Here is a 13,321-nt window from a genome sequence, read left to right on the forward strand (position 1 = left end):
ATGGAACTATTCTACTATGAATTTCTGCCATTTGGCATATTTGATATCTTAAACAAAATACTCCATACCTACATGCACCTCCCAATCACAGAACATCTTTCAGCATGATACTGGGGCCCCTTTGGTCTTTCAAATTTAAACCCTGCTGCAAGTCAAATGCTTTAAAGAAATACACAAGCTTAAATCAAGAGTCTAATTCACTGAAACAGCATAAAGGCAGTCTCCGTTATTGTAGATTGAGTCACGGTATTATTTCCAGCTTGGCAGTGCCTTTCACCAATTGTGATTTGCAGCCAGGGATCTCGGCTTCTCTGTTAGCTAGCCCCTGTCCACAGTAGCACATGACAAAGTCAAAACTTCCCCAGAGTTCCAAGCAACTCTGAGTGCTTGTAGACTTTGGCTGACATAGTGTTTCACTGGCATTATTAGAGCAACATAAAAGAAAGGTTTCTTGTTCTTACACCAATCACTTCCAGTAAAATTCCACCATCAAAAATCAGGTGATTCAGCCACAATTTAAGATAATCTGATAAAATATAGATTATATGACAAACGAGTGTGCTTATTATACTGCTTCCAAAGCAGGCATAACAATGTACACTTTTTTTGCTTCACTGTATAAATATTTCTATTTCTTCCAAACAGCAAAGCTCAAAATGGCTTATGACCAGCTAAAATCTCAGTTCACAAAAATACAGTACAATGCAAATAAAAAGGAGAAGGCTGTTATCCATCACAGAAACTGACCTCCATTTGTGAGCCATCAAAAGCCCATAGGAAAAGCTCAGCTTTACAGAACCTCCAAAATCTTTTCAGCGTTGCCTTACAAAGTCAGTTTTACAGACCTGTGATGGCCATTGACCAAGACGTAAGTAGAAACAGTTTTTTTCACTGACTTGAATGGAAAAACTGCTAATAACACCTGATCTGATCAGGTCAAGCTGGCTTCAGGGGTGGGGGGGAGAGGTTGTATGCTATAAATAAAGAATGAGCTAAGGGCAGAGGACAGCTCCCAGAAGCATGACCTCTTGGGAATTTTACATAAGCCTTCCAGAATTCCACACAAGAAAAGCAAGATATAAATTTAATAAATAATGTAATTGTAAGGATAACTAATGCAACTGTTCCATTACCTTCAATCCATTGTTTTCAAGATGATCTAAAGGTGAAAGTAAGGAGGAAAGTCAAGTAAGTCCTAGCCATGCGAGGTCTAGCATGAAGAAAAAGAATAGGTTTTTATACCCTGCTTTTCTCTGCCCCAAGAAGTCTCAAAGCAGCTTACATTCTCCTTCCCTTCCTCTCCCCACAACAGGCTTCTTGTGGGGTAGGTGCAGCTGAGAGAGTTCTTAGAGAACTGAGACTGGCCCAAAGTCATCCAGCAGGCTTCATGTGGAGGAGTGGGGAATCAAATCCAGTTCTTCAGATTAAAATCTATCAGCCACTACATCATGCTGGCTCTCTTGTCAATTCATATGAGCCCACCTGGTGCTCTTCATGAACTGGGAGAACCACCCTGGAGTGCTACCCAGAAACCTTTGAAATGTTCATATGTACTGGTGTTCCTCAGAAATTTTGAACAGGTTTCATAGAAGTAATCTGTGTAAAATACTATAGTCCCTAAACAGAGATAAGAACATAAGAGAAACCATGTTAGATTAGGCCAGTGGCTCATCCAGTCCAACACTCTGTCATACAGTGGCCAAAAAAACCAGGTGCCATCAGGAGGTACATCCTTTTAAGCTCACTGACTTTAATGGACATAGAAGGGTGTAACTCTGCTTAGCACTACACTGTAAGGCAGTGTTTTTCACACAACTGCTTGGCAAAACAATTCATTTGAACATCCCCTGATACAGTGTTGGTGCATGCAGTTTCAGCTATCATAGGGATGCAGTATCTAAACTGCTGAAAGCAAAGAGGAGAGACTGGCTTAGAGCTAGCTACTGCCTCTAAAATGCTAATGCTCTTTACCTGCCTACCCCTAATCACAGATAGTATGAATGAATATGTCTGTAAAATGGGTGCTTTGATTCTTGTCAGGGTTCCTCTAGGCCTGCTACTAATGTAGACCACTCACTCAGGCAGCAGATTGAAGTGCAGAAAGAACTGGTAGAGAATGTATCTCTCCAACAATGGCTCACAAGCTACAAAAAGGAGGCAGGGCCACAACAGTTATTAATGCCCAGATAAGTTACCAAGACAACTAAGAAATCGGCTGTTGACTGGGGAAATGCGCAAGAGGAGACAGGGGCACTGAGAGACTGTGTAAGTGTAAAGGTGGGGGGTGGAGGCAGAAGGAGCTGAGGAATACACACTTAATAATTTTCTCCTGATTTCTGAGGAGACAAGGCAAGGAATGGAAGAATAGGTTGTTCTAAGACAAAAATAAAATTATGACACTCAGCAACTATATCAGTATTGACTTTTGAGGATGTACAAGTCATGGCATTTATTGGGGGGGATATTTTTAAGCCCTTGTTGTAGTGGCACAAAAATGTAATTGTTCCTAGCTCTATGCAGAAAGAAATATGAGTAAAAATTGGTAACAAAAAACAGATTCTAAGCTTACAAACCAATTTCCAGTTTGAGGATAACATCAACCAATCTTACGTGATGAGAATAAGCCTGCTTTTTTCACACCTCTGCTTTGTAGGTGAGAAGACTGAATGCAGCCCTGTTCAAGAACTGCCTTACCACCTTTTACTTCTGTGCAGTACCCAAAATGTTGCTCCCAGTACACCTTAACAATCAAGAGCCCATTTGGGCTGTCGCAATGTTATTTCAGAGGGTCATAAACTGATCCTTTCATTCACCGCAGCTTCATACTGTGGAGTAGCCAGTGATATCCACATCACAGTTATCATATGACTGTCAAGGTCACATTAAGATTACAGCTTCACCTGTCTTCTAATAGGGTTGCCAGCCTCCAGGTGGGGGCTGAAAATCTCCTGGAAAACAACTGATCTCCAGACCACATAGATTTCTTGTTTATTTATTATTTAACACATTATCAAACTCATTTATTCCCCTTCCAGAGAAAATGGCTGTTTTGGAAGATGGGTCGTATGGTATTATAGCCTAGCATTATAGGCCCCTCCCCTCCCCAAATCCCACCCTCCCAGTCTCCACCCTAAAATCTCCAGGTATTTCCAAACTATGGTTGCCAACCTCCTGAACTCAAGATGGCTATGATCAGTTCCCTTGGACAAAATGGCTGCTGTGGAGGGAGGACTCAAAGCCAATATACCCTGCTGAGGTCCCTCCCCTTCTCAAACCCCACATCCCCAGTCTCCACACTCCAAACCACAAGGGATTTCCCAACCCAGAGTTTAACTATATTTAAATAAGTCTGGCTTCCCAAGGAAATGATTTTTTGTTCCTATTTCAGTAACCAATGACACAAAACAAAACATAACCAACAAATTAAGATCAGAACGAGCTTTGGAATATAAAAAGTTTTGTCACTCCCCCTTCTCCAGCATTTTCAGAAGATTACAGTTTTGCTCTGCTCCATCGCGTGCAAACATATTTTGAAATAGGCTTAAGTTCAGCACTCCATGTTTGCCACAACAAAACTAATCAGAACAATAACCTCCTGCAACCAATGCAGTAAAAAGATCTTTGGGCTGCAATGGGGGTGGGGGTGGGGGGGGGGAAATCCACAGTTCATTAAAAATATTACTGTACACAGCTGGCTATTTAACTAGCTTCTCAGGGGCTCTCAACTCTACTGTAGCATTTCCATAATAAATTATTTTTACACCCTTAAGAAGAGCAAAAATCTAGACCCTGGATTGGCTGCTTCAGCAAGCAACGAATTCTCTGGAATAATGAAGCACAGCAGCAACCCCATTGAGAGTCGGCTACCCTGTAGCGTTGTAAAGAAACCACAGGGAGACAAAATTGTGCTTTCTTCTCAATGCAGGTTTGGGGCTTTTTTTTTTAAGTAAACAAATACAAAGGTAATAACAGCACTAATGATCTTGGCATGGTGCATTTCCGGGGGAACAGCCGACTCTGTCTTTTGATAAATGGTCCACAGTGAACTCTTTCCCTCGGTCATGAATCCCCAGGAAATGCCCTGTGTCTTGATAGTTATTGCTCAATTGTACATTGCTGTTATTTGAGAGTACAACACCCTCTAGGAGCCACAGAAGATAAAAGGGATTTTGCTGCACGATATGGAGACACCTATTAGCTCTGACACAACAGAGCAGTTGCTGATCAGAAGGCATCTTTGTAATGCCAGACAGCGTTCAAAGGCTTGGAGTGCAGGCCCCCTTTGTAAGTTTGTTTTAAAACTTTTCGTGCCTCATTGTTCCTTCCTTTGTTGTTGTTTTAGGATGGATGGATCATTTCCATCTCTAAGGATTAACAAGGTTTTAACTTCATAGATCTCAGGGCTGTTGCCAGCATCCTCCCCACCCCCTTTAAATGCTTTCATGCAACAGGATATGCTATATTTGCTAAAAGAAAGTGCTTTAATTATTCTGACCTACTGATACTATGAAGTGCTTATGAAAGTGCATTTATTTTAAACTGTTTGCTTCATCCTGAGTAAAGAGTAACACAGAAGACACTCCTTTTAACCAAAGTTTTCAGAAGGAAGTGAGGCCTGGTTTATTCATGGAAACCATGCTGGTTTTTCCTGTACCATACACATTGCTGCCACTTTTTTTTTTTTTTACATCTTTCCTCTTTCCTGGACCTTACAAAATGCCAATTCCCTACAGCATTGCTATGAGAAACAGTATGAAGGATATTACATTAGTACGAGACATCATCTGAAAAATGAAACAATTGTTTCTTCTTCCCAAGGTGTTGTATTAGCAACACTCCAGCAAAGAAGTCACTTATCACTAATAGACCACTGTGGGTTACAGGATAGGGTACAACTTGTGTGAACAGATCTTGGTGTACAGGTGGACTATAAGTTAAATATGAGCAGCCAGTGTGATGCAGCAACAAAAAAGGCTAATAAAATCTTGGTATGCATCAACAGAGGCACAACATTCAAATTGCAAGAGATAATAGTCCCGCTGTATACTGCATTGGTCAGGTTGCACTTGGAGTATTGAGTGCAGTTCTGGAGGCCTCACTTCAAAAATGATGTGGATAGAATTTAGCGGGTACAGAGAAGAGCGATGAGGATGATCAGGGGCCTGGAGACCAAGCCCTATGAAAAAGGCTGAGATACTTAGGAATGTTCAGTCTGGAGAAGAGGAGGCTGACGGGGGACATGATTGCTCTCTTTAGGTATTTGAAGGGCTGTCACTTAGAGGAGGGCAGGAAGCTATTCCTGTTGGCAGCAGAGAAGAGGACTCACAATAATGGGTCTAAAAGGGGTGGGAAAGTACCAGTTGGATATTAGGAAAAACTTTTTTTACAGTAAGAGTTGTTAAATAGTGGAATCAGCTACTGGAGGAGGTGGTCAGCTCCCCCTCACTGGCAGTCTTTAAGCAGAAGCTGGACAAACACTTAGGGATACTTTAGGCTGGTCCTGTATTGACCAGAGTGTTGGAGTAGATGGCCTGAATGGACCCTTTCAACTCTGTGATTCTAACTCCTATAAAAGCTGCTAGGGCTGCTCACTGGCCTGAGCAACAGGGAGACCCTACTTTTGTTCCTATCTCTGTCACTCTGCATTTTCTCCCACTTAACAGAATGACCTCTACCATCCTTTGAATGTTCACCGACATTAAATTCTTGTTAACTGTTGGTGGCTCTTTACACTAGTATTTAGCACTGAAGCAGGAATGCATGGATGCAAAGCCTTCAGGTCAAGGTGGCTTCCAATACTATTAATAAAACAGCAATGTACTATGAAGAATATGTTCCAGATACAGGAAGATACAATTGACCCTTACAAAGTTCATTATTAAAAAAAATAATTCACACACAAAACAGTAAGCACACATGTCCATCAGGGTGCTCAATATGTGTCTTATTCAAAGGCTGGTCTATTTTTTCAGACTGGTCTGGGAGCCAAAGTGTCCCCACAAACCAGCCCTTTCACAAGTGGTCAGTCTCCACACCTCTTAGTAGACACATAAGAAGAAAGAGACAGGGAGGAACTACTTTGCAACATGGAAACAAAGAACCAGTGTCCACCAGTGTTCCCTCTAAGCTGAGTTAGAATGATTTTTAGCCTCCAGCTCACATATTTTTGTCTTAGCTCAGGAAGGATGGCCCCAGAGCACAATAATTTATGCAGTAGCTTACACCTTTAATGCCAGTAGCTCACAAAACAGAATTTTTGCTCATTTTTCTGCAGCTTAGAGAGAACATTGGTGTCCACATGTATGATCTGTTGGAATACTCAACACTTGATGGCTCTCTCTGTCAATGCGAGGTCTACCAAATCAATCTGAGATTAGGCAACATAACTTCTAATAATATTGATTGGCAAGGGCTCTTTTAAAAATCGAAGACAGCACTTGATGCTGCAGACAAGGAGTGTGCATGGTGTGAACTGCCCCTAAGAGGCCAGCTGGGGCAAATCATTGCTTTAGAAAGGCAGTAATCACTTTAAACACAGAGACATATTCCATATCCCATTTTCATTTCAACTCAGATCTTACAGGCATGCTTCGCAAGGAACATGGGACAGCTGGGGGAAGTTCACTATGCACATCTTAACAGCATAAATGGGTTCTGGTTCACGAATTACATACCTTCTGAGATGCATCTATATTTTCCAACTATATACCTTCTTGATCACATGGGATGACTTTATTGCCAAGTCATTTAGCTTTTTCCTCATCAGAGTTGTAATATATTTATAGATCCTCACAGGCATAACAACTATACTCCGCAACCAGTTCCTGCCAGCTATGGCTGATGATTTACACCCAATTTTTCACAGCTACTGGCTTCCGCCTCTGTTCTAATAACCATTTAAGCTTATTAGAACGTGTTATGACTTATAGGCACTCATTCCACCAGTACTAAACTTATCATGATGTACAAGGGCATTTCCAAGTACAAAGGTTTTGTTACACCAACCCTGAGCAAGTAGTCAAAAACAGAGCACACAAGGCACTTGCAAGTACATAACTCTGAACACTGAAACTAGCTGGTGTCAAAGCATCTCAGTAGTTAATTTTAACACTATTAAAGAATAGATAGAAACCTCAATGACTGTATCCTTACAAGAGGTCATCCTCTACTGACCAGAACTCACACCTTCACAAACCACTTAATGCTCAAGATGTACCACTCTCCACATTAAAGAAAAGAATAAAAAGAAAAAAATAACTGATATTTTGTTATGGTGCCTAAAATCTGTTGCTTTACCAGAGGAGACATTTAATGGCTCAAGAGATAGGGCTGCAACTAGAACGGAAGCAAATTAATAGCAATTACAAAAGTTTACTATAGGGTATAGTCAAGATTAAATAGCAATAAACAAACAAAAATGTAAGACTATTTGCCATGGTAACTCTTACATTTCTCAAGAAACAGATGCTCATAATACAGAAATTATCCTTCATATTCCTCAAATGGTGCCCTAGTACCTTGCTCCATCTAATTTTAAGGCCAATCCTGACTGAAAGTACAAGAAGTAAATTCCTGCAAGACTGTGGAGATTTCATTCCCTGTGGGGAGTGGGTGGGAGAGAAGTCTCTTCAACCAAAGAAAGCTTGTTTTTTGCTTTCATGTGTACAAAAATACATCACTTCAGCTTTAATAGCCAAGTTATTTTAAGAATGCCCAGGGTACAATTTTCTTCTAGTTGTCAAATTCACTAACCAATGTAATTTGTCATCATCGTAATTTTCATTGTGCTATTCTGTTCCGTCTGTTCTCTTTTTCTGGTCAAGGCCTGATAAATGTGGAATCAGAGAGTAAACAGCAATGAATTGCTTCCAGGAAAAAAAGAGAGGGGGGGAGAAATCTATGCTTAGCCTTTTCATCTCTGAATCTTATTTGGCTTGCCTTAATAAATTTCACACATGAAATCTATTATAAACCAGGATACACAGACTCTCAGAAAGTATGCTGGCTTCCGTTGAATTATGCTGGCAAAAAAACAAAAGATTTGCCAAGAATTAGTAAATGTGGTCTGGCAAGAACTACGATGTATAATTTCCAGGCCTGACATGCAAGCCAGTGAATGCTGTAAGTCTCATTAAAGGGCTCCATTATACAAAAGCACAAAAAGATTTAGCCGTCTTCATAAATCACCCCAAAGCTTTGGAGCAATATGAGTAATTCATGTGCAGTGTTTCCTACTTTGTGCAATCCATTATATTCTAATACAAGACAACCATTACATTTAACTTATGCTGAAAGTTATTGTGTGAGTTTGTTGTTAGATACAGAAGGGAGTGTGTGTGTGTGTGTTTAGAAACTCTGAGGGATTCTCTCTTCCAATGATACCTATACAATATTTTCCACCTAGAGATTCTTAAAATGCTTTGCAAGTGTGTGTTAAATATCATAGCATCATTTTATTATCTCAAACTCAGCATCTCATCTAGAATTTTAAGTACAGCAAAAATGTGTATATTAAGACAATAATGTTTACATTTTTACATACCTATGGAGGAACAATCAGCCATCATCATTTTTTCTAATGGGCTTCTAAGCCATGATCTGCAGCACTTAACCTGGAACTGACTTTCTCCATCATGGGCAGGGCAGCAGCTCAGTACAAGAGCACCTGCTTTGCATGCAAAAGGTCCCATGTTCAATCTCTGGCATCTCCAGTTAAAAATGACAGGTGGTGTATGATGTAAAAGGACAGCTACAGTCAGTCACAATAGAAATACTGGCCTTGACAGACCAATAATCTGACTCAATAAAAAGCAGCTTTGTGTGCGTTCATAAGGGAATAGCAGATGCTGGTATCCTTGCAAGTCATTTCCTTCTTTCTCCAGGTGAGTACATAGCCCTTTCAAACAGCTGTGCTTTCTGGCAATAATGATGTGGAGCTCTGCAAAGTAGCTAGCCCTTTGTGCTCTGACATCCTTGAAGGGCAGGTGAGCCACACAGTCCTGCTTGGCTACTTTTCTATCTCTATCATAGTTGACTTCTTCCATTTCTCAGCTCTGGACATTTTTCAGTGACAGCTCCTAGGAACTTGAGCTACTTCACCCAGCTAACAGTTATTCCACACTTCTCCTGGCTCACTAAAATCACAGCAGTCAAAAAAGAAGTCACAGTGTAATGAACATTAATCATAGAACCATTCCTATGCTATCCACTATTATCTACCTATTCTAATATTACAATTAAATGTATCATTTGACATTAAAAACACCAAAAACCAATATAGAAAAATTGCTCTTTTTGTTGTTTTGAAAGTATCATACAATACAGAAATGTCAGACATTCTACTTATTGTTCAGTACAAAGCGAAGGGATTAATACATATTCCATGAAAAGACCAAATATCTACACAAACATCTGGTGTAGGTCATAGGCAGTATAACCACATTTCACAAATATTACCAGTCCAACATAAAAAGTTAAAGGTAGTCCAAGCACCGAGTCACTACAAACCCATGGGGTGACGTCACATCAGGACTTTTTCTTGTTAGACTTTTTGCAGGGTGGTTTACCATTGCCTTCCCTAGTCATCTATATTTTACCCCCTGCAACCTGGGTACTCATTTTACCAACCTCGGAAGGATGGAAGGCTGAGTCAACCTTGAGCCGGCTACCTGAACCCAGCTTCTGCCGGGATCGAACTCACATCGTAAGCAGAGCTTGGACTGCAGTACTGTAGCTTACCACTCTGCACCATGGGGCTCCTACCAGTCCAACATACTGCTCTACAAAATCTCTTAAATGTTTCTGGCACAAGGTACAGAACACCAGTGGCTGCTAATCCATGTACTCCATGTTTTACTACAAAACTCCGAAAGAATGTGCAGAAAATTAAGGCTTAAAGCTGCAGTACTGCAGTCCTAAACTCTGCTCACAACCTGAGTTTGATCCCGATGAAAGCTGGGTTCAGGTAGCCAGCTCAAAGTTGACTCGGCCTTCCATCCTTCTGAGGTCAGTAAAATGAGCACCCAGCTTGCTGGGGGGGAAGTGGGAAGGCAATGGCAAACAACCCCATAAAAAGTCTGCTGTGAAAATGTTGTGATGCAATGTCACCCCAGAGTCGGAAATGACTGGTGCTTGCACAGGACTACCTTTTTACTATCAAGACAGCCAGAATCAAAAACAGCCTTAAAACAAAGTTGCAATGTTTCTATCAAGTACAATGTTTTTCTTTGGCAGATCATGTCAAAGTATGTTTTTTAAAAAAATAATAATAAACTTGCAACCTGCAGCAGACCAATGTTGTTTCAATCACAAGCTCCAGCATCTAAAAATATACTGTTACCCAGATTAACACCGTTTTTTGTTTGGTTTCAAAACATACAGTTTAACTAATTCTGAAACAGAGGTGATATTTTGAAGACTAACAGAAAGATCAAAGTTATAGGTTGGATCACACAGAACATTTCCACTTCTGTAAGAGCTCTTCTACAAGCAGAAACACTAGAATGTTATGACAAACAGCCGTTGTGTTGACAACTTGATTGTATCTCTTCTTGTATTTCTGTTTACACAAGACATACTGTAAGATGTACCTCATATTGTACCTCCAAACTGGACCACAAAGACTGCACCAAATATCCATTTACCTCTACATTTTTAATGCACCCTGACCATTAGGAAATGGGGGGGGGGAATCAAACTTAATCTTACAATTGCTCTTGCCCAATGCATTATACAAAAAAACAACAACTGTGTTAATTTGCTTCTTTTACTGCTTGGTGGGATTCAATATGAAAATGAGACCCGTACTTTTTTTTTTTTTTGCAATAGAGTGTTGAGGTTCACATCCACCTTAAATATATCACTATGACCACATATACCAAGGACAGAAGCAGCAGATGACGCTGAGAAGATAATTATTGCTATGCAAGAAAATGTTGGCAAAGAGACAAAATATCAACTCGACCAGACACGGTAATCAAAGCTCAATAACAACAATATATCCTGTGGTTGCAACAGCACTACAACAACAATATGAATAAACAATCAAAATATATAGTTATGATAACTATATATATAGTTATGATAACTATATATTTTGATTGCTTATTCATGTTGTTGTAATGCTGTTGCAACCACAGGATATATTGTTGTTATTGGGTCTTAAAGAGACAACATTCCACATAGATAAGAACACCACAAAAATGTGACATGGGGGGACAGATCGTTAGCATTAGCAAACACTGCAGCAACAGTCATTCTTAAAAGATCTTTGTCTTTAGCTTGGACAGCGTGCAGAAGCATATAAAAGTTTTGCGGGAACTGCATTTCTGCTGGAATCAATGAATTAGTCATAAAGCGACCCATAAAATGGGTCTCAGCATAAACGATTATTTGGATGTGAAGCGGGCACACTACATTTCTCAGTGGATGACTCATGAAAACAGGGAGGCTGGCAATACCAGAACAGAGTATAGTATTGGATTCCAACCCAAGCTGCTAGGAGGCTAAAATGAAGAAAACATGCCATAAGAAAGAGGAAGGCAGTAATTTGAGCTCAGTGAAATTTACCTCAGCTTGACAAAGTGCGTGAAGACCTTGTAATACTAAGACAGCAGGTGTGGCTTGGTCAGGTTTTGTGCATTCATTCAGTACTTGAGAAATTGCAGCCAACATATCTGCTCCATGTTGGTACGGCCTGATAAAAACCACAATGTGTTACCTGTAGTCATACAATACATATGAGAAACTTCACTTGGCTCAGTTCAACACCTTAAAATCTGGATCGGCCAAGATATTCTTGTCCCCTGAACAATAAAGTATGAAAGATGTAGTAACAAATGAAATTCTGCTGCCCAAATGTCAAACATCCTTTAGTAAAATGGTTGCAATTGCTTGGATCAGTTAATTTTATACTGCAATGCAAGCAACCACACTGTCACACTTAGCTGGGGAATTCCAGTATGTGATAGGCAAGTCTCCCTCCCTTAAGGAAGTTATTTGACCTACTAAAAAAAATTTAGATGAAAGGTCTGAAATTTGGTGGCAGGGAAAATAACTGATACAGGACAGCTTAGATAGCACAAACTTTTTAAGTCTCTAGCTTCCAGACTGAATTTGGCACCAAAATAACTTTAGAGGTACTAGTAGATAATCTCTTCTGGCTGGCAGAACATGTCTGGCTCTCCACCCTACCCCCACATTCCTGTAATGACTAGTAAAACCATGTGATGCCACATTGAGTGTGTACACACTATACCAAATAATGCACTTTGCAACTGAATTTTTACTGTGTAAAAAAAGCAAAAATCCAGTTGCAAAACACATTATTTAGTGTAGTGTGAATGCACCCATCATCCTGCAGAGAGTTTCCCCATTATCTTATATATCTTTGGCTGTTCCTGGTTGGGAAGAGGAACCTTACTGCTTGATGTTTTAACATCACACAGTGAGCTCCAGTAGAAGTTACAGACAGGGAAAGGGTTTCAAGCAGCAGCCTTGTGACATCTAACATCTAGATTCAACAACAGGTGAAACACTTTGATGATAGACCTCAGCAGCCTCCAGTGGGTAAGCAGATACTGATTTCATTCCAATGGAATTGGATAGGGGCATGAGGTGTCTCTTTATATTGATTTTAGTTTTACCTTGGTGAGTGTTCACAATGAACCAGGAGGGTGACTAACTGCAATGTTTCTAGGGTCTGAACTGACAAATTTTGGTGTCCGAGGTTGAGGCCTGGAGAGCTGTTTGTGGAATATACTTGTGCTCAGAAGTAATGTGGTACCGAAAAGACTTTATAAAAAAGCAGAGGAGAGAAGGGATTTGGGTCTATGTGGAACATTAACATCAGAAAACATCATACCCCTATTTTCTAGTCCAGTATGAATTACCTATACAGCACAAAATCAAGCCCAACAGTCTTGTCCTGCTGTCCAGAAGTTCACTACCTTGCACACAGAGGTTCTATTTAGCCATCATAGTTATCATGCATTGATAGACCTTAGCTTCACCAGTTTGTCTAAATCATTCTGCAAGCAAACTAAGTGCAGTGTGAAGAAACACTTCATTGTCTGTTCTGATATGTACTGCCCATTACCTTCACAAGGTGACCTCAAATTCTAGCACGATCAGAAAGGGAAAGAGTTCTCTCTGTCCACTTCACACCATACCCACGATCCTAGATTGCTGATTAAAGGGAAATTTTTAAGCCAGAAGCAGCTTGGGAAGTCTGTGTCTAAAGCACAACAAGCAGAGGCTCTTTTGACAAGACTAGGATGAGAAATAAAAACCAAGCTACTAGCACAGGGGTTCCCTCCCTCCC

General features: G+C 40.3%; 1 protein-coding gene across 2 annotated transcripts in view; it reads right to left on the reverse strand.

Moving 5' to 3' along the window:
- Nucleotides 1–13,321, reverse strand: part of FOCAD (focadhesin) — a 165,892-nt gene that overhangs the window by 83,372 nt on the left and 69,199 nt on the right. For both annotated transcript variants that reach the window (XM_060237221.1, XM_060237222.1), the window contains exon 15: nucleotides 11,569–11,695. In XM_060237221.1, the coding sequence (XP_060093204.1) occupies nucleotides 11,569–11,695 (127 nt within the window). The remainder of the gene's footprint in view (nucleotides 1–11,568; nucleotides 11,696–13,321) is intronic.

Source organism: Heteronotia binoei, chromosome 4 (assembly GCF_032191835.1).
Source record: "Heteronotia binoei isolate CCM8104 ecotype False Entrance Well chromosome 4, APGP_CSIRO_Hbin_v1, whole genome shotgun sequence".
Taxonomy (NCBI): Eukaryota; Metazoa; Chordata; class Lepidosauria; order Squamata; family Gekkonidae; genus Heteronotia; species Heteronotia binoei.